Here is a 22,917-nt window from a genome sequence, read left to right as displayed (position 1 = left end):
GAGGCAATTTTCCTTGCAATATCATCAATAAAGTGCCTTATGTAGACCCTTCTTAAAATATAATATGCATAAAGTTATTTTCCTTGTAAAATTAAAATCAGTACTTTTCTTAGAGGAAGAAATTTCTCTCTTAAAAAGAGAAAATGATTGAGAGAAAAGATATAGTTGAACTACTCTAGTAGAAAATAGCATAAGCTATTTAATTTTTTTTAACATCACATTCATTGTATTTTTTTATTGGCTTACAGAAAAAATTGCTAATATTTGAAGTCAGTACTAAACCAATGTCTAAATATTCTTATGAAGAAATTCAATAATAATTTCCAGGAAAAACTTTTTAACGAAAAGTCCATGCATGCCTCAGATATGCTTTTTGTTTGTTTGTTTTTTATTTTTGGGTTTTTTTTTTTGCTAACAAACTACATGCAAGGGACATTTGTTATAATGATAGAATCTATGAAAACAAGGACCTGTTTGTAAATAAATCTTCAAAAGGAACTGTAGCACTGAACAAAGTTGTGTTGAGATACCAGTTTAACATAATTTCACTTAAACTTTTTTTTATTTCACTCATCAATGTTATCTGTACACTTAGGTCAATTACTAGCAGTTAACAACGGACAATGGGTGAGATGTTGTCTGTAACCATTCAATTGTCCCCACATTCAATGAACACTTACAAATAAGGATAAAGAATTCATCACTTTTCAGTTTCTAATGAGTTGTATGTGTACACATTTGGGATTTCTGCTCTATAGTTCCCTTAACTAGCATCTGTGGTCAGACATTTCTACTAAGTGAAGATGGCCCCACTTTCACAAGCCTAAGGAAAAAGGTTACTCCAAAAGATCATTGTCCACTTTTACCTCTGATTTTTTTTTTTCCCCCAAATCTAATGAAAACTCCTCAATATTCTTATCCAGATGATAGAAAATGAAGAGTGTGTGGCTGACACTTTGAAAAGTCCCCAGCTCTGCTGTAGGCTGAAATACATGAATTGTTCTGCAGCTGGAAAGCAATTACAATAGGAAGAAACACTCTTCAAATTCAATGTATGTCTTATTAGATTATTAAGAGTACAATTGTGAATTTCCTTAAGTAGCTCTCCCATGGCTATCCTTGAATTTTGTTGTAAGTAGCTTTCTGATTTTTTTCTGAAGTGTACTTAATGAAAAGAATCTTTGTCAGTATCCCTTATCATTACATATTTTCTTCTTCAAACAGAAAAGAAGCTTAAACTACACTATCTTTAATATTACTTTGATTTTTTATCTAGGCAAGCCAGTTATACTCTGCACACATATATATACATTTCATCATCTGGGATCAAACCACACATTTTATGAATGTCTTCAATTTCTATCTTATTGGAACAGTGACCACATTTGTTGTCATTTTTTGGGCTTGTTTGCCACATTTTGGGCTTGTGATTTTTCACTTAGAGTAAAGCTGAATTCCCTGAATAAGAAATTTGCTACAAGTAAGGTGCCTAGCTCATCCTAAAACTATGGTATCCTGAGGCCTACAACAGAAGATGTTCAAAAAGGAGGATAAAGATTCCTCTAGCATCAGTCATCCAAGTATGAAAGGCTACCATGTGCATACATTCAAAAGATGCCTTTTGAAATCAAACTTACTGCTTGTTATTTCTGTGAAATCATATGCTACATCCATACCCAGTAGGAATCCCAGTCTACTTAATCTGAAACTCTTACATGTCGATCATGCAATGGAACTGTGCAGAAGCACAACTATTTGCTGCTTGTCGTTTGGGCTTTGGCAGCTAAAACATATTAAACAAACCAAATGTATCAACCTTCTCATCATAATCTTGAGCAAATAGGTCATAGAGAAAAGACTTTGCATAGACATTTCTATCTAGAATTACACCATTTGAAGTCATATGGCAGGCTTTATTCAGCAAAATTTCAGTGACTTTACTATTATAGTAGCCACACAGGTTGCCTAAAATACCTGTTATAGCTGGAGAAAACAGCAAATAAACAGAATATAGAGTGGAATTTCAAACTGCAGTTATAAAAGGTGTGAGGGTGAGGATGCAGTTCCTTATATAATGATTGTACTTTGCCATCGATCATAACTGGATTCATTTTTCACTTTCAGAAAATGAATGTTATCATCCAATTTGAATTTGAGAAAATGCACACTCATAGACTGCTGGGTTTCAAGAACAGATTGACTGAAATGAGCAAAGGAAAGGATTAAAACCCTCTTTCCCAACATAAAAAACCTCATAAAATGAAAAGTCTAAGCACTGCACAGCAAAAGCGCTCCAGCTTTTATTTCTGATTCACTTATTTGTCCCTAGATAGTCACTGCAAAAAAAAATTTCTCTTTCGCTCCCTACTCCATTAAAAATAATAATAATAATAATAATAATTGCTTCTCTTTCTTCTCCTTGTTGAGAATTTTTGCTTGTCCCCAAGCTCAGGAGAAAGTAAGTTACATTTAAAAGAAAAAAAAGGAAAGGGAGAAGGGGGAAGGGAGAAGGGAGAAGGGAGGAGGGAGAAGGGAGAAGGGAGAAGGGAGAAGGGGGAAGGGGGAAGGGGGAAGGGAGAAGGGAGAAGGGAGAAGAGCGAAGGGAAGGGAAGGGAAGGGAAGGGAAGGGAAGGGAAAAATTAAGCTCTACCACTGGGTTGGCAAAAAATCCAGAGTTCTTGGCAGTCATAGAGTCAGTGGAGTCAGTTGGAGCTGTTGAAACATAGTCTACTTTTGAGAGCAGCATCATAATTTTCATACAAGCTTGATGCTTCACCTAATGCATGACTCAGAAGTGATTCCAAGTAAAGAATTTGAGGGAACTAAGGAACAAATTCCAAGCCCTCCTGTTGATTTTCAAATACAGATCATTGTGGAAAATTTTAAAAGGTTAAGATAAAAGAAGGGTAATTTGGAGAAACAGTGTACTTGTGCTCTCAAAATTTTTCAATTAATATCCATCTCCGTTCACCTGAATGGAAAAAAAGCAACCCTGAATTTATTCACGATTTTCCCTGCTGTACATAATTCAGTTCACAATAGGCCCAGAGGTCTTCAGTAATAAATAAATTAAAAAAAAATTAAAAAGATCTTTCACAATTATTTTTCTTTTGTTGATTGTTTTTACCTTTTTCTTACTTCATACTGACTGTAACTCAAACTGCTAAATCACACAGAACCATAAAAGTCAATGGCAACCTTTCCATTGACATTATAATTTTCAGCAATTTCCACTTTTAGACTGTAAATTCTACATGAATACCACAGAGTTGGGAGCGCTTAGAATTTCCCTTGTTCAGGTTTTACCTGAACATGCTGTCAACAAATACTGATCTATTAATGAGAGGTGTAACCTAATGACAACTACCTCTTACATACTGATAACCTTCATCTCCCACTGAGAAGGGTTAAAGAATTTGTGAAGCTTCTTAACCATAACGAAAGGCTGGAACCATTTCTAACATAAAAATGCATGGCATTGGGGGACATTTTCAGAATAGCTTTTGCAAATAGAAATCAAGGCCACTTCAAGTTTGACACTGAGTTCTGTCTACCTTTCCAAGTATGTTGGGAAAACCTAATTAAATAACAAGTAGCCTTTTTGGTAGCAGTCAGAACTCCAGCTTTGAGTTGGAGGTAGGAAGTACATAACTGAGAAAGGGGGACAGAAATATTTTAAATGGTTTGAAACGCAACAGCAACTGCTGGATTTGAGCCAAATGGGTTTTACCCATTTTATCTGAATTGCTTTTGGCTGTTCCTAGTAACCCTGTTTTAATATGCACTTATTTTCCTGTATTACAGGACACCTAGGAACTTACATCCCTCAGAGAGCTTCGACAGCAAAGTGGTTAATGTTTGAAGAATGAATCATTCTTTCCTTTGCCATGACACTGGGTTCTTATTGTACAACCCTGTACAGTACTTAGCAATATTTTTTTAAGATTTAAAAAGCAAAGAGTTACAAAACCATTTGCAATTGACTTGAAATAGAAAAGATAGCACTTTTTAAATCCCATTATATAGTACACCGTATAAATTACAGAGTATTCAAATGCATAAATGCATCTGTTTAACATTTATCAAATGTAATTTTTTCATTGCTGTGAGGGTTACTTTCTCCAGAGTTTTTTCTCTTTATCCTTTACACCCCCATCTCCCCTTACTATCACGTATGACAGTGCTCCAGGTCTGAGACATTGCTATTGCAGTATCGTATGTTATTGGGGATGTGACAGTCTGTGTAGTTAATGCCCCCATTTGGGGTATAAATTGGCTGCAGTCTGAAATCTCCTTTAAGGAGCTGATCATTATTTAAGGACACAATCTGGAAGCTGGTTTCCGTCATTTCCAGGATGGAGTTGTCCTTCTTGGTTCCTGCCTCACAGTAGTCATCTTTCCGACGGCCTCGATTGTATTTCCACTTCTGGGAGGTGTAACGCCCCTTTTTGTGCATGTGCCAGCAAAAAATGCTGAGAAGGACCACGAGCACAAATATCACTGCACCCCCAATTAAACCTGCAAGCAGAAATGGGGAGCCCAGGTTCTGAGAAGTTGTCTGCTCATGGCTGGAGGGAATGTTGCCGCCACTGTTCGAAAAGGAAGCCTTTGTTGTGGCTTCTGAACAGACAGTGTCTTCTCCAGTTCGGTAATTATTATAAGCATCCAGAGGAACCAAGCAAATCCGATAGGTGGATTTGGGCTCCAGATTTACCAAGCTGAAGTGTTGTTTCTCACCACTAACTATTCGTTCCTGAACAATTCCTCCTACCAGACTATGGCCCATTTTAACCCATGTGAGTTTATATGCCATCACAGTAAAAACAGATATCCAGTTAACCTGGATGCAAGTATCATTCACAAAATGGATAGAGAGTTGAATTCGCTCAGATATAGGAGGTGTTACCCTTTCTCTGTCTTCCCTGTCAGGCACAGTGGGGAGTGCGACTATGATAGGAGTCAGAGGACTATACTTAGTACTTGGGGGAGGAACTGATGAGGAGGGAACTAATGTAGTTGGCTTAGCTGTAGCTGGAACTGGGGTGATGACAAGTGACATACCTGGGGTAGTGGTGGGGCATGACAGCATATTCATATTAAGCTCCCTGACTGCCATACCTCGGACCTGCTCTGGTCCCTGACACATAAAACCCCGTACATTGATGGAAGAGGGAATAAACTTGAGCCATTCAGTGACCCACTTAATACTGCAGTCACATAACCAGGGATTATTCCTTACAGTGAGTTGCCTCAAGTTGTGGAGATCATCAAATACACCCTTTACCAACATACGAAGCTGATTGTTGGAAATATCAAGACGTTCCAGTTTGTGAAGGTTTGAGAAGGCTGTAAGTGGTATATGGGTTATCTGGTTGTCTTGCAAGTAGAGCCTTAGCAAATGTGTACCTGGAAGATCAGAAGGAGGATGGGTCAGTGAATTACGCACTATAGAGAATTCCTTGAGCTTGGAGAGGTGGCCAAAGGTGCCTTCAGCTATGCCTTTATTAGTAAGCAGATTGCCATCCAGAATCAGACGTTCCAAACTTGTAAGATTCTGGAAGGCCAAGTCTGAAATGACAGCAATTCGATTTTCATCTACTCGAAGTTCTTGTAAGTCCACTGGAAGGCCTACTGGTACACTGCTTAAGTGATTCTTGGACAAGAACAGAAGCTTGAGGCTGATGGCTTCCCGGAATGCCCCATCCTCAACTCCAACAGTGGAGATGGAGTTGTCATCCAGGTGCAGTTCTTCCAGCTTCAAGAGCTGAGCAAGAGCAGCCCGAGAAATGGTCTGAATGTTGTTTTCCTGCAAGTGGAGAACCTTGACATTTTTGGGCAGGTTCATTGGGAACTCATCCAATTGGTTGCCATAAAGATAGACTGTGTGCACAGACTGGACATTGTGCAATTCTGCAGGAAATCCAGCATTATTTATTTGGTTATTATGGAGGTAGAGGACGGTTACACCCTCTGGTATCCCAAGAGGCACTGAGGTCAAGCTTCGCTCATTACAGTAGACAAAGTTTCGATCGCAGCGGCACACTTTTGGACAGGCCAAAGTTTTGGAGACCTGCATGTAGAGCCCCAGGGAAAAGATAAGCCATGATTTCATGAGAACAGCCCAGTCTGAGGGCCACAATCTAGTCCAGGAACCCATTTCCAATTTAAAGAAATAAAGTATCAAAGTGTTAAAGAGAGCTAATAACAATAATAAAGGACAAGTAGCAAAATCTCAGATCATTAAAACTGGCTTCAGTTTATGTCCAGTGTTCAAGCAGAGGTAAAGTCCTTCAGGCTAAGTATAAAATAATCATTTTACAGTTGGCCCAGCTCCTACTTTTGATAAGAAAGCCACAGTCCTATTAGCCAGGGTTACAAATCTTGTTGCTTTCCTCCATGTGTGCCGAAAGAAACAATAGCTGTGTTCTTGTAGTTGAGCAACCAGTTAATTTAAAGCTACCAAAAGCTGTCTGTACAAGTTGCTTGGAGTGATATTATTTCCTTTCATTGAAGTCTGTTGATGTTATGCTCAGCTTTCTGAAGTCATCAAAGTCCTCATAACAGCTATCAGCTGGATCTGGCCTGCCTGTGAAATAAAAGAAGAAAAAAAATGAATACCATGAAATGTTTCATAGGGAAGATGAAGCACTTTGGAAGACTATTCTAAGGTCGTGCTCTTTATGGCCTTCTGTTAAAAAAAAAAAAAAAAAAAAAAAAGAAAGAAAGAAAGAAAAAGAAAGGCATTAATATTAAACATTAGCTTACTACTACTATTAAATGGTCTTGAAATAGATTTGGTACAAAATCACTGCAATGATTGAAAGACTTTCAGTGATTTCAGTGAAAGAACTATCACTTCTGCTTGCATATTGTATCTCCAGTCTTTGTCATCTCACAGAATTCCAAATGCTAAAACTTAAAGATTTTACTTTTTCTTGTCTTACTCTTTTTTTATTTTACAGAACACCAGTGAGCCCTATTCATTGACACTTGACAGACTAGACTCTAGACCATACTACTTAAACATTCTCTACATTTTTTCATTTCCTATCAGAATCTGGAATGTTCTGCTTCCATTTCCATAATGCCCTTATGTATTTTCTCATACAGCTTTAATGTACGTTACCAGATTATTGCACCTCACTACAGTAAATTAGTTATGTATGAGGGGAGTCTTCTGAAAAATATGGTAATCTACAGGTAGAAGATACTCTGCTGTAATACATATATTTGTTAAAGCTATCATCTTGATATTGTTACCTATGTAAACTGCGCTGTCAACAGACTTCAGAATTAGCACTCCACTAAATGAAACTGGCTCACATCTGCTCAGTTACTGTTTTAGGATATCAGCTCAGAAAACAACAGTTTTCCTAAAGAACACCTTTTTTGAAACCATAAAGGTTAGATACTTCCTTTAATTCTGCTACATAGCAGTTGGTGAATGGCTTAATAAATAATAAAAAAAAAAGTGTTAGTTCTTGTGTAGATGAGTTTATATTTTCAGCTTTTAAGAATAATTTTAACTTAAAGCTTCACAGAATGACTGTTTGTCATTCATATCTCTTACTAAAAATTTCAACACTTTAAAGCATGAAAAGGAAGATACTGCATTTCATGCTATAGTAAAACATTCCTTGTCTTACTATATGTATAAATATATGTAACTATGTATAAAATTATGAAATGTAAGAGATTTATTTTATAACCCAAAATAGAGGATATAAATAAGTATTGTAGATCTCAGTGTCTTTCATTGCAATTACCTGAACAAAATAATTTCCCAGATTTTTTGATCAAACTCAAAGTTCATTCGCTGTGATTTAAGTTGAACAGAAATCATCTTTAAAATTCATTTTTCCTTTATTTAAACAGACTAAGCATCATCCATTTTTTTTCAGTAGTGCCAGAAATGTCATTCAGGAGTACACAAAAGCCTGTGCAGTTTATAACATATCCCAAATACTACATGGGACTGTAAGTGCAAAAAATCTCTTTTGGAGTCAAAATTTTATAGCCATGCAATCTTGCATTGGTAGATTACTGTACTTATTTGGAATGTCATTAGATATCATCCTCATGTCTGGAACAGATGGAGATAAAAACTGAGGCCCTGAAAAGTCCTCTACTTCACCATTATGTATACGTCTAGTAAATGTACCATAATGCAGACCTTTTCTTGAAATGGTAAGATTATCTACACCACTATTCAAAGATTTATCTCTCACAGGCATATTTTGATGAATCACAGAATCACAGAATTGTAGGGGTTGGAAGGGACCTCCAGAGATCATCGAGTCCAACTCCCCTGCAAAAACAGGTTCCCTACTGAAGAGTGTTTTCTTTTTTTTTAGTGAAGAGTATTTTCTCTTCAATCACATAAGAACTTGTGATTCTGTAGCAGGATTGCATCCTAATATGATCCTAGGTGTGACAGTTTATCTGTCTCTAATCTGTCCTGTCTCTAATCTAGCTCTGATCTGTCCTGACATTGTCTTTCCAAAATAAGAATGTGCAGAAGAGCCTCCTCTGAGATGCGTGGGACTGCGCAGAATAATAATGGTTCTCACTCCCTTTCTGTCATCAGAGACAATTTGCACCTTCCACAAAAATCAATACATTATATTTAGTTCTGTTTTGATCACAAATATGATTGTTGAATAAGCTTTTCTGACACTCAGCTATGATAGGAAGCCAAGTTGAGGGCATGCAGCCACAGTCAGCTGCAGCTCCTGATACACTGGGGATCTCCTGAGGTGAGAATATTGTATTAATATGTGCCTATACATTCACCTTACTCTAGGAGTTTGCCTAAAGGGCCTCTCTGCTTGGTAAATGGGGCTTCTAAATAAAAGATTTCAGTAAAAATTTTAGTAAATTGGGTCAAATCATGCAGTGCTTCCCATCATATATTAAAATTATTTTGACTGGATGGTCACTTAACAACAGCAGCACTTTGGAAGGTGACTTGGAATTCCCCTCCTTTTTATGGTTACAGTGATTTTGCTCTCAGAAATCTTTTAAAACTTTTCTGCTTCCCTTACACTACTGTTGCTGGTTGACTACACAACCGGTGTTGGGATTTGGACTAGATGACCTCTAAAGAGTCCCTTCCAACATTATGAATTCTATGATTCTATGATCTGTGTGACAGTCAGCTGAACATGACCAGCAGTGTGTCCAAATTGGCCAAGAAGGCCAATGGCATCCTAACGTGTATCAGAAATAGTGTAGCAAGCAGGACCAGCAGGGCCAGGGAGGTAATCATCCCCCTGTACTCACCAGTACCTCAAGTAGTGTGCTCAGTTTTGGGTTCCTCACCACGAGAAATACGTGGATATTGATGGTAGGTGACTGGATTACATGATCTTAGTGGTCTTTTCAACCCTCAATGATTCTACAATTCTGTGAAAAGGAGTCCTTTTATTAATGCCAGTATCCCAAATTCCAACTAGCATACTGGTAACTACTATGCTGAGACATTGAAACTCACAGTACAGAAAATACGTAGTCACTCAGGCAGCTACTGTTGATTGTGTACGAGCACAAGGACAAATCTATTAAGATATTTATGACTTCAGAGTTGACTGTGGTGTAACAGAGGGAAGCAGTAAGGAAGAAAATACACAAGTGAATGTGTTTAAATAAATTATTTTGGAAAGACTTTCCCTCAGTACTCTTCTATAACTATTTAATAATAATTCATAGTGGTTGTAACAGTTGCAAGAGCAGAATATTTCAGCTGATCTCAAGAATCCAAATGCAAATTGAGTTATGTCCCTGAATTAGAATTTTCCATCCCAAAGATGTAAAAAAAAGATTTGAGCAACATGCTTGATTTGAAAATGAAATTTCTGGAAGGAAAAACATCTTAGGTAAATTCCAGAAGGCTGGAAAAGTTGTCTTTGGGTAATTATCAACACTGAGAGTAGATAAAATAATTGTGCTTTCTCCCCATCTCTGTAATGTTGGCTTCCTGAAGCAAAATCTATATTTTTAGTATTCCTAGAAGATCTTAACTGAGTCTGTCCATAAATGAATAGGTTATTTGCAGAGGCAGAATTAGGGAAGTAGATAAATTAAAGTCACAAACTGTAAATTGTTAGTAGCTTGTTTAGTGTGAAGACAGCAAATTCTAAAAATCAAGGTGGGAAGAGAAGATAAGGGTAAAAGAATATATTGCAGTTAACATTTTATTTTTTTTTAAATCAACAAGCAGTAATAAGACATCTGCTCATCATTATCTTGATTTTTTTTTCCCATTTCTTTATCATGCACACTCAATGTCTATTATTTCCCACTGCATCCTCCTTGGAGCACAAGACACGTCTTCAAAGTTTCTAGGACATTTCCCGTCTTACTGCAACCAGGATATTAAATCCTGTTAGGAATTCAGGAAGGAAGTATAGAAGTTGAGTGAGGCATACTGAAATAGATTAGAGCATACATACTCATTTTAGGTGGCCATGCCTGAAAATTTGGCTTAATGGCTTGAGTACCTGACATCAATGAAAATGTTCCTTTTTACATCTTAGAAGTTTTTGAGGAATGTTTTTATCTCACTGTCTTCTCAAACTAGCTTTATTTTGATTTTCTCTTGGCATAATTAATATCTACCTTTGAGTGTTGGATAAAAATTTCAAATTTGATTTTTTCAAGACTAAAACTGAACTGCTGCTTTCACATACTTTGATTAAAGTTATAAGAAGTCTGAAACATCTGGCTGGAAGTTGTAATGGTGAAGGTTTTTTAAGTCTCCCCTTTACTGCTGAAGAGCATCCAGATGATTTCAAGCTTCTGTCATACTGCTTTGCATAGGCCATGCAATTTAGCTTCCATAAATATTTGTGTTTCAATAATTAAAATATATTACTGAAAATGCTACCAAGTTACAAACTCGTAATATGTAGGAATAAAACCTAACATCTCACTAGCAGGTATTTTAAAGATGTCTTTCCTGTGTTGCTCACCAGCATTACTTCAATGGCTGGGTCTAAAGTGTCCAAAAAATCTTCCAAATGGCCAAAAGGCAACTTTCACCAGTTTTCATGCTGCAGACCTCCAAGCATGCAGTCCCAGATGCAGTAGTCAAACCTCTGTGGCTGCCTCAGAACCTTCTGAGGTTCAGGGAGGAGTAAACAAGTAAACAGGAATCAAGGAGAAAGAATAGCTTGTGGAATACAATCTGCATATATATATAATTACAGTCCTGTGTTACAAGCACAGGAGTCTTGCTGTGTTCCTGAAATGAGGTAGCCTGCATGTCGTACAGAAAGGCTATTAATTTTTTAGAAGGAGTAAAAAAATAACAGTGTTAACTACTCCATCCTTCAAGGAATCCTAAAATAAAAGCAGTTCCTGGGGACCTGGATTTTTTTTTTATAATGTAACCACATAGGATTGTTTTTCCTAGCAGCTTATCCATTTATCTGAACCTGAATGCTATAAACTGAAAGAAAGAAAGAAAGAAAGAAAGAAAGAAAGAAAGAAAAAAAAAAAAAAAAAAAAAAAGCTAAAATTGAAAACTTGAATGTCAAAAATTAACATAAATTAAAAACAAAGCAAAACCAAAACCAGATAGTCTATCCTTTTCACTACTGCCAGACTGTGAATACTATTCAACACAAAACCATTTGGCATATTTTTTTTTTGCTTTTCTACAGATCAATATCAAAATCAAATCATAATTTTACTCTGCTTAATTACCTTACACAGTAAGTGCAAGGCTATTATGTCTGGAATCAAATGACACCCAGAAAACAAATATAATTCCATTTCTCAGGAACCGAGCACTTAAGAAAGATGTTCTGTATTTCTATCACTTGATAACAGAGATAATTGCATAATAATACCTAATAAATCTCTTTTTTTAAATATAAGTAGAGTTCACATCTATATATGAATGAACATTGTACTTTTTTACTGAGCAGGAGCCAGAAGTGCAGTTTTACTGTGTATGATTCTGTATGAGTTACTTGGTTTTGAAAATCCTTAATATCAAACTATAATCTTTGTATCACAAGCACAGAGAAAATGGCATTATTTCTTGAGAAACTAAAGTGCTTTTATGGAAAACCTTTTTGCATGCTTGCTGCTGTGGCTGCTTCATATTTAGAAGTGTGCATAATATGAGAAAAAGAGGTAAGGAGGAAGAAAAAGAGGTGAAGGTCAAGACAAGAAATCCTCCCTGGTGCTCTCTTCTTAAGTGAATATTGATATCAGGATAGTGTCAGTAGCCAGTACTAGAAAGAAAAAAGTGTCTCTGCACACAGTTAAAAACACAATGAAGTCTACATGGACAGATTTTGGCAGAGGAAGTCATTATTACCTTTGCAGTACTGTCATAAGAATGATTCAGCAAATATACTCAATGAGCTCTTCCCTTGTATTCTTCTTTGCCTTGATCAGGGCATTTCTGTTTTTGCCTCCCATTTCGCTCTTACAGCTACTTTCAGAATCTCAGATCAAGCAGCCTTCTGGAGGCAAGTGAAGTGAATTTGGATCTGACTAAGCAGAGACAGAAGAAAGTTTAGAAAGTGGTTCATATTGCAGCAATGGCGGTAAAGACCTTTCTCACTCTCGCTCCTCTAAGTCTCTCTTTCCAGCAATATTTCTGCAAATTATTAAGCAGATGAATTTTCCAGAAGGATGCAGGCTTCAAGAAGTTATTATTTGAAAAGCATGACATTATGAGCAACAAAAGCCTTGCATTTACAAATGTGAGTCAAATAATGATTCTTGTCAATCAGCAGGAATCTGACAGACCCCAATTCCTGTTCTCCAAGAAGAAAAGCTAAGGCAGTAGAATATTCTCTCTTCATTCATTTATTCATTCATTTAAAAATAAATAAATAAATAAATAAACAAATAAACAAATAAGAAACTTTTTTTCCCACTGACTTTGTCCATTCCCACCTCCAAGTAATACAACTTCACTAACAGAAGTCTGACTAGATTATTAGATTGACAGCCTCTCTGCTGCTTGACTGATAATCATTTGATCTCTATAGAACTCTCGGAAAATTATTATTTATGTGTTCTATTAGTGCACATTTTTCCAAGTAAGAATTTTATTTCCTTTATAGTTCAGGCTTGTTCTTTGCCTGAAAGTACTACAGAGTGCAGTTGTTGCACGGAAATGAGGAGGTCAAATTACAGAGCAAGCTACTGGACCACCTGGAGTTGTCACTGTATACCTGGAAGGAAAACTGAAGTAGCTACAAGAACAATAATCCAAAGGTTTCAAGTCAAGGCTGCCCTTCATCCTATCAGACACTTTGCTTTGCCAAATATCTGACTCAATTTAGTGGACTCGTCCATAAGTGGATACTGAAGTGCATAAGTTCAGACATGGAGATTGCTGCCTGCCTAGACTAATGTATTTTTGTTCCTATTTTTAATTCACTAGTTATTTATTTGTGAGAGAAGAACATTATTCACAAAATTTGGTGTTCTGTAACTTCATCAAGACTGTATTGCCTGTGACAATTAATTAAATAACAGCTACTACAGACTCTGAGCCCTGAAACATCTGCATTTCCATTCAGAAAGAAAAAATTCATCTCTGCTCATATGAACAGATGCCCTATAGATCAACACAATCTTTTTCATAGTCAATGAAATCAGAGTATACTACTATATTTGGAAATAATAAAAAAAAAATGATTTCAATTTCAGAAATTAAATGTTATCGAACATCTAATAGCGAATATCAAAGAAAGTACACTTCCTATTGCAAGAGGACACTTTGGTGCTGTCCACTCAAATTTATCTTTCAGTTTGTTGTACCACCTAGTCTAATCTGAATGTCTGTCTGTATGGATTAATCTTACACAGACTTTTGCTATTAAATGTTTCAGCTTCTGGCAGAACCAGAAGGGGAGTTCTGGAAATGGAAAACTGCCTCTTGAGTTCTGAATTCTAATGTAAGAATCATCAAAAACAGCTATTTCAGCCAGTTGTAGCTACCAGAGGAAAAGTTAATGAAGACTCAAATGAAATATCAAAACAAAAATCTTTGCCATCAGAGGCATGTAGGACTTCATCATAAAACATAAGGGAGAAAGAAATGCGCAGAACTCCAGCTTTTTAACTAACATAAGATTTTGAGTTTTTTAGGACATGAAGGTTGCCCAAAAGTCACTGATAACCTAAGCATATGCTTAAGAGGAAATATCTGTGCATTCATTATAAAATAGCTGCTTGTTGAAAATTTAATACCGATGGTAACTATCATGATATTTCAACTCTAGTGGGCAAAGAGGAACATATGATTACCTCCAGGACTCACATTAAACGGAATTTTGCACCTACTAGCAAAGTGCTATTGATGTCTTTATTAACCTTCCCCCAAGGTCTAGTCTAATTTTTCACCAGTCTAATGCTTCTCTGTTCAACACTTGACAAACCTGTTAAAAAGTGAGAACCACTGATTTACTATGATGGAGTATTAATTCCTTAGTCTTCATCTCCAAAGACCTGATCTCATATCTTTGGTGAAATAGTTTTGATGAATCGCATCTAGTACTTCATAAACTCAGTAATGTATTATGTGATGATATAAAGCTGAATTGAGAATGTTGAACATGGCAGATGAAAAGAATCTTACATGAGGAACTATCTGGAACATTTCAACAAAATGCATTTTCATTAAAATATATGATTTCACTGAAACCCAGCATGTTTCATGGAGATTTGTCAGTTTTGATTACATTTTCAATAAGAAATGTGTCTGAGGTCCAGTGCTTTCTGATCACTTGTGACTAGAGTGAGAGAGGGGAAGAAAAAAAATGTGAGAAAGTGTAGAAATTTGACCTTTATACAAAAAGGTAAGCTTTGACAAAAATTCATTTCAAGAAAGCATTCATAAAGTACATTTAAAACCATGAAAGCTGCGGAATTATCTGCCTCTGGACAGCTTTACTTGGCATGGTCAAGGGAAAAGAAAGAAATTGCTTGTTTGCTTTCTTGATCCTTTTCCAGAGGACTTACAGCTTCCTGTGAGAAAAACATTTTTTTAACATATGTTAAAAAAAATAACAACAACAGCAAAACCTCTAATAATAGTAAACTAATTTTAAATAATTCCTCTTTTTGTAACACAAACATTCTGTACTATGTTTAGCATAATGCATTTTGTAGTAAGAAAAAATGAAGGCAACCTGCTGTTTCTTTGCAAGCAAATTGGTCTCTACCTATAAATTATTCTACACTGTGAAGCAAGAAGTTTGCTTTTATCTAAAGATATGTGGTCAGCCTGGCAAAACGTTTTTGGGTAATTTGAAAAAGCTGCTTTTAGTGACCTAAGTTACTAAACATTGCTTCTGTGCAGATAACACCTTGACACATTTTAGATGCCTTGCACAGTGCAACATCAGTGATGAGATTTTGTGTGTTGTTACATTATCTTGTGGGTACTATTCATTTAATCTTAGTGAGAAAGTGAGCATGGGCTGCCATGTCTTATGATCTGCCCCCAGCCCCCTGTGTGCCCTAATATAAATAAAGACGTGTTATATGTACATACTTCCAACAAAATCAGGAGATTTCTCCTTCCCTTTCCCATTGCTTTGCATGCTACTTGCATTCACAATACTAAGTAGTCCATAAGCACTGCTAAGGAGCTATTAAAAATAATAAAGTTGCTTGCATGCTAATTGCCTCTGAATACAGAAGAGAACCTGTCATGTGTACGGTGTAGCCATTTAACCACTGAATGTACCCCTGAACAAAAGACTGTCCCCAGCTGGAGAGCAGATCTTGCTCACAGGACACAGCCCATGTAATACGCAAACAGCAGGTTATTAAACAAAATATTAAACCATTGCCATCAGATAGCTAGTTAATAGGAAAAGGAAAAAAATATTAAAACAATGGATAAAGAATGTACAATTAAGCTTCTGAAATATCTGTTCAGCTAAATAGCTGAAATATTCATCAACTATACAATGTCTTAGCATTGACAGTGCCTGACAAGGGACTGGGGATCTGGGATTGTTGTCTTCTTTCAGCAATCCAATTTTCTGCATGCTACAGTGAAACAAAAACAATATTCTCACTATTCCAAGAATGTCTCTAGAGCACTTCATATAAGAAACACACTGTGATTTTACATATAATCAGAATTAAAAATAAATATTAAAATTCAGCAATACAAATCAGTACAGTTATATCAGTAGCCATTTTCTACCACTATAAAAACAACCAGCATGCAGTGGCATTTTCTTAAAATCCACTGTTTACCTAGGCACTGGTAAAAGTTATGATTTACATTAGAGTACAGAGAGAAAGAAAGACAGAAGCATTAGAACAAAAGAGTTTACCAAGGATTCAGTCCACTTAAAAATTATCTTTTTCTTTTTCTTTTTTTCTTTTTTTTGTCATTTAGTTTTTTTCTTTCTTTCATCCAGATTTCTGTTAACTCTTTATGATGCTCCCTGTTTTCAGTGAGAGGGCCCTATTTTCCATTTCAATATTGATGGCCAAGCATATATTCTAAGAAGGTAAACATATGAGGCATAGAAGGACAAAGAAAATATAATAGGTGATTGAATAAAATAATTCAGTGCATTGAGGCTGTTAATACAAATCTTGATTCTAACAGAGAGCAAATATTTTTTTGCACTTTTTTCTGGTTTGGTTCTCCTTTGGTGAAAGCATATAACACTACATTTCTGAAGCAGTCATTAAGTTTTCCCATTTAACACGAAAGTTGGTTGAGAAAGAGAGGCTGAAATGAACTGTACAGAATCAAACACAGGGCAACTTGAGTTTTATGTAAAAATATAAATAAGTGCAAGCTCAAAACAGTAAATAGACATTTCTCACCCAATGATTCCAAGTCCTTGAATTAAAACCAGGAGATCATGAGAGGTCTTAAGGGATAACAAAATATCAAAATAAAGTTAATGTCAGGCAGCAAGAGCATTGCTCCTGCAGGACAAAGAACAGATTACATATTTAAAAACTGGTTGCAGCAGTTTACATCATCCAAGGAAATATTAACTGCCCTTAATTTCTCACAGCAGTTCAGTTCCTTTGGAAGAAAAGGCAGAAATGATGTTTACATCTGCAGATGTGAATAAAGTCATTTCTCAATCCATCTCCTGCTATACTCCTTGAAGGAGCAGAGATGCATAAAGACAAAGCAGAGCTGTGTAGACATCTTATTTCCAGAAGCTGGAAATGTGCTCTTCCAGCCAGTTATTTTCTGCCTCACTATGATGACTGCAGAACAAAATACTCCGTGTGAATATTTTTACATGCTATACATCATCACAAGTCCTTTAACCATGCAGAGAGGAAACAGGATAAAGACATCTACCAGTAAGCAACTAATTTTCTCCAGAATGTACTGAATAATCAGAAAGATCTGCCATTTGTATGTGTTTATGAAGAAGCAGCTCATCATAAAATAAACCCTGCTATGCTGTGCTAATTTTTCTGTCATTTTATTTTCTTAATAGATGCTCTAAGAACTTTTTATACATGTTTTTTTGATGTTTTTAAACATGAAAAGTTCTCCTGGTCTTATGTTACTTAGGAAGTTCAAAGACTTCATGTTGAAGGAATCCTGAGAGTTAGAAGAAAGCACTGAAAGCCATTCAGCTTTGTTTTTTCACTTCTCCCCTTTGCCTCTCAGGTCTGTATGTAGTTGGATCAGTGAGATAAAAATTTTCAACAGGCCTTAAAAGTGACACCTACCAGCAGAAGAGCAGATAGAAGAGTCCTCTCCCACTTAATGCTCCTTAGTGGGTGATCTTTAGCTTTGTGCAGCCAACAAAGAGACTTGTGCACTACTTAAACTCTCTTAATAGCTTTTAAGTGGGTCCAAAGAGGTACAGAGGCCTGCAGCTGGCCTTCAGCCCAAAAGCAAATTCCATATGACATATGCCAAAGCACTTCAGGCAAACAGTCTTCTTATCAGTGTCTCCTTGTGCTACTACTGTTCAACATAGTCATTATTGCAAGGTATCACAGAAATATTATTATCAGTATTTTATGCTTACACAAAACTAGACATCTCAAATGAGTCCAGGAAGGGACTCAAGGAAAAGCCAGAAGGACAAAGTGGGGAGAAAAAAAAAAAAAAAGGAGAGATAGACTTTTAAGGTATTCCATATGCTGCAAAATATGCCTGTTCAAAAATGCAATTATTGTTGTCTTCTGTCTGCAGAGCACTCTATCTATTCAGGTCACTGCATGAATCAAATAAGAAGACGCTCTTATGTTTGCTATAGATTTCTAGGTACTTTCAATGGACCTCATATGAAGATATGCTGAGAGATTTGGGAGTTTGCTGATTTTTTTTCTTCGACAAAATTGAGATTGGAAAACTGACATAGGAATCTCCTCATACATGGGAAATTTAGGACCCTTACCTATTTCTACACAAAAATTTTACATACTGAAGGCATAATTTTGCCAATTTTGCCTTGTTTTGATAATGAGGAATACATTTATTGAAGCCCACTGATGAAAGGTATAAAACCAGCAAAAGTTCTAAATCCAGTACCTGGTATTTTCAGCACTTTTACTTCTGACATTCTGTTATGACATTCTATTGACCTCTACACAAACCTTTTGCATAAAGAGCTATAAAACAAGGGAAGTGAAAAGCAAATCAGCTGTGATGGCCAAGGAATAATTGTACTGCTCAGACACATAACAGCAGACATCAGGCTCTCATTTCTTTTCATATTGTGTATATACTTGCAGAAGGATAACTATGAAGCAGATGATGAATCGAAACAAAATAAAACAAAATAAACATAATAAACATAATAAGCATAATAATAATAATAACAATCATATAAATTAGGGTCTTACAAGCAGTCTGGAATAAGGATTCAGAGAACTGGAATGGCCACAGATATTGCTTTGATTACCCAAATCTCTCTATTCCACCTCTACCTTTGGGCTACTTCATCTGTGTGTTGTTATGCAGGAGGTGCAGCCTAGCTATTGTGCACACACACACACCCTACTTCAGATTAGATTTGATTGAAATTTATCAGGCACCTCACTCCAGACTTACCTAGACCTCTCTGACACATTATAGTAAATAGCTATCTTTAATTCAAATAGTGGTTTAAAAATAATGAAACACAAAAACATGAAAGTTACAACTATTCCAGTGGATAACAGACTTGCTGATTCTTAGGAGTCAGCCCAGAGCAGTGAAGTTTGTTTACTGTATAAAATTATTTTAGAAATCCTTTCCCTGCTAGCTCAATCAAAATGAACTGCATTTCCTAATACCATATATCCTGAGAGATAGCGCCACTATCCAAAGAGAGGCTTAAACTAACCCACCCTGGCAGCAATTATCTTCAAGGCTTTTGAGCCTCTTGGGAGATACTGCCCTTCTCTGTTCCAGTGAAGCAGAAAACCATCTTGTATCCAAAAGGAAAAAAAAGTGTTTCCATGTTCACTGCAAATATTTTAAGTATTACTCTTCTTCCCTCCAAAAAGAATGTATTTTACTCAAATCTTCTGTGTAAAGCTTATAAAAAAGGGAAAGACTTGCCAAAGCAATGGTGTTCATTATTTTTACTAATCACCAAATAACTTTGAAGCACAGATAAGGACTGACTAATCATTCAGTGTTTAAATACATTTATTGTGGCTATTCTCGTCACTTTCCAAATTCAATTCCCACAGACTGCTGAGCTGCGCTGTGATGAAATTTTAAGATGACTTGCATAGGCACCTTTTGCAAATTAGCTGTAAATTCATTGGTACCAGTCTTAAGCTGAGAAGCATCTAACTCACACTGCCCAACAGCAAGCAATGAATTAGGAAAATTCCTGTATGAAAACAATATTTTCAATGCCAAGAGTCACAGATAGCCATTTAAAATGGAGAAACCAAAGTACTTCCTTACACAACACATGGCAAACTTAAATTAGGCCTGTCATAACAGACCTATGCGGCAGGTTGAAATATGAATTCATTAATTTCATGGACATCATGTTTTTAACCAGGTTCTCTTAAAGAGAAGGGTGAGAATGTATTTTCTAACATGCTGAGCTCTGTATGGCAAAAACCAGCTCCAACAATTTCTTGTCAATTCTAGAGACAAAGTACTGAGTTGGCTAGACCACTAGTTTGTCTCAGTTATGAATTTCTTGTTACAGTTAGGAATTCCTTGTTTTAGTGAGTCACATTTTATAGTCCGAACTGGAAGGTGAGAGGAAAGGTACAAGGAAAATGATGTTCTTTACCACCTTTGTGGTAAAGAAGTAGGATCTAATGCATCCTCATAAAGTTTGAGGATAACACCAAGCTGATAAGTACAGCTGATACCATAGAAAGAAGAGATGCCATCCAGAGTGACCTGGACATGCTCAGAAAGTAGGCACATGAGAACTTACCAAGGTTCAACAAGGCCAAGTATAAGGTGCTTCATTTGGTTTGGGGCAATCCCAGATATGTGCATAGACAGGAGAAGAACTCATTGAGAAAAGCCTTGCAGAGAAAGATTTGTGGTTACTGGTGGATAAAAAGATAGGCATGAGTCAGCAGAATGCACTTGTAGCCCAGAAAGCCATCTGTATCCTGGGTTGCATCAGGAGGGGATGGCCAGTAGGGAGAGGCAGAGGACTATCACCCTGTTCTCACGAGGCCCAGTCTGGAGTAATGCATTTAGATTGGGAATCCCCAGAACAAGAAATACGCAAAGCTGTTGGAGCATGTCCAGAGAAGGGTCACAAAGATGATCAGAGAGCTAGAGTGCCTCTCCTCTGAAGACAAGCTGATACAGCTGAGTTTGTTTAGATTGGAGAAGAGAAGGCTCCAGGAAAACCTCACTGAGGCTTGCCAGTACTTGAAAGGAGCTTACAGTCAGGAGGGAGACCAACTTTTAATATGGACAGATAGTGATAACACATGGAAAAATGGCTTTAAAATAAAGGAGAGGAGATTTAAATTAGATGTTAGGAAGAAATTCTTTACTCAGAAGGTAGTGAGGCACAGGCTGCCCAGACAAGTGGTGAATGCTCCATCCCTGGAGGTGTTCAAGGTCAGCCTAGATGGGACTCTGGGCAGCCCGATCTAGTGCCTGATTTAGTGGCTGGCACATCTGCATACAGCAGGGGGTTGGAACTAGCTGATCTTTAAGTCATCTTCCAAGACAAGACATTCTATGATTCTTTCATATCATTTGATGAAATGTAACATACATAGATCTGCCCACTTACACTTGCAGAGTATTCAAATCAGAAATGAAATAGTAGTAATATTTTGTAATTTATTTGTTATAAGTCATCAGTGCAGATCAGATTCTGCATTTTGAACTTCTGGATAGCTGCTACTAAGCACAAGTAAAATATTAAGTCAAAACTTACTAAACAATGTCATTTATTAGCATTTGTTGTTTACTCCTAAGCATTCCAAATGCAACAAAAATAAAATGAAGAGTTCAGTTTCTTTTCTGCTTCTGAAGCTATGAGTTTTTAAAGTGAGGACAAGAATGAAATGGTAAAATACTGATGCATAAATATGCTGTCAATGTTACAATAAGTTCTAGTTCCCTAAATAGCAATGTCCTGCTTTAGCTTTAGAGGACTGGGAAATTTGTACAGTGAAGTACTGACCATAGAGGGAACTGAAACATATAATCATGTTTTTGGATTCTTCTCTTTGAACCTTTTCTTTAGAGAATAATCCAAGCCACAATGTCTGTATATAGAATTGCACTGCCTTGAAGACCAGAATGGTTTGAATACAGAGTTTCAACCTGAACACATTTGTAATTTTTATTTCTCTAGGCTTTACAGAAACATCATCTTAAAAGAAGAAATCCTTCCATTTGTATCTTTGAATGACATAGGTGGGATCTTTCTTCTCCATTTCCTTCCCAAACTTTGGTGAAAAAGGTCATTGGACCAGCTGCTATAAAAAGTCTATATAAAAAGTCTATATAAAATCTGTGAACTTGATAAGTTGTATCTCTTTTTTTTTTTTTGACTGCTGGGAAGTCAGAGGCTTTTGTAAGAAAGGCTTGCTCACTAGCTCACTTCACCTCTTTTGAGATACAGTATCTTAAAAGAGCTTCATCTTTCACTAGCCTATGGAATCCATAATTTTAGTGGTGTTTCATTATGAAGAAAGTTTAGCAAAACGGTTAGCTCTTTCTGAATTTAATACTTCTACAACAACAATAAACAAAACAATGCCAAAACAGAACAAATACAGTGATTTAAGGAAACAAAAGCAGAGGAAATTCACACCTTTTCTTCTGATTCTTCCAATTTCACTCCCAGTGAAATCACTAGGAAGAATCACTGCTAGTGATTCTGTAGCACTCTCCCTCTTTTTCTTTTTCTTTCCCTTTTTCTTTCTGGTGGATGAGCCTTTCACTGATCTCTGCCATTTTTAGCCTAATAATAACAATCACTATTTTTGAAGTCTATTCTTTATAGACACTATCTTTTTTTTCTGTTTGAATACACTGCACTAAATAAAATAAATTCTTGATTGTCTCTTGCCAGCTATGGTACTGGCACTCAGTAAATGCTTGCCAATGCCAAACAAGCTAATTTTCTCCTTCCTTTGAAAAATGCAGTTACAAATTTGTAATCACAAGTGAGAATTTCCTTTTTCTGTTGTATTTGCAGTCTCCCTCATGGAGTCAGCTCAACTTTTGCTTCAGCTGCTGCAGGACACAGTGATCGTAATCTTACCGAGGTAACACGTCCATGAAGGTTCTATTGCTAAAGGATAATTGCATCCCATAAGCTGGTAGGCACAGTCATACTTGTCATTTTATACACCATTATTCACCTTCTGGTTGCTCTTTCTATTCCAGACTTAATCAGTAGTGTCCAGCCATCAGTCCTTAAAATAGGTGATCAGTGCAATAGAAAATGAAGTAGTAACTTAGAGCTATTCCTTAGAAAAAGTAGTCTGAAATGG

General features: G+C 36.5%; 1 protein-coding gene across 2 annotated transcripts in view; it reads right to left on the bottom strand.

Annotated features, from left to right (window-relative positions):
- Positions 1 to 2,576: 2,576 nt before the first annotated feature.
- Positions 2,577 to 22,917, bottom strand: part of FLRT2 (fibronectin leucine rich transmembrane protein 2) — a 57,689-nt gene continuing 37,348 nt past the window's right edge. For both annotated transcript variants that reach the window (XM_042814055.1, XM_042814054.1), the window contains exon 2: positions 2,577 to 6,586. In XM_042814055.1, coding sequence (XP_042669989.1) covers positions 4,169 to 6,157 — 1,989 coding nt within the window. In that variant the 5' untranslated portion in view covers positions 6,158 to 6,586 and the 3' untranslated portion in view covers positions 2,577 to 4,168. The remainder of the gene's footprint in view (positions 6,587 to 22,917) is intronic.

The sequence above is a fragment of the Centrocercus urophasianus genome, unplaced genomic scaffold, assembly GCF_019232065.1.
Source record: "Centrocercus urophasianus isolate 14NV4802_14NV808 unplaced genomic scaffold, USGS_Curo_1.0 seq_14, whole genome shotgun sequence".
Taxonomy (NCBI): Eukaryota; Metazoa; Chordata; class Aves; order Galliformes; family Phasianidae; genus Centrocercus; species Centrocercus urophasianus.
The sequence above is the reverse complement of the archived record's forward strand: the minus strand, read 5'-3'. Positions and strand labels throughout refer to the sequence as shown.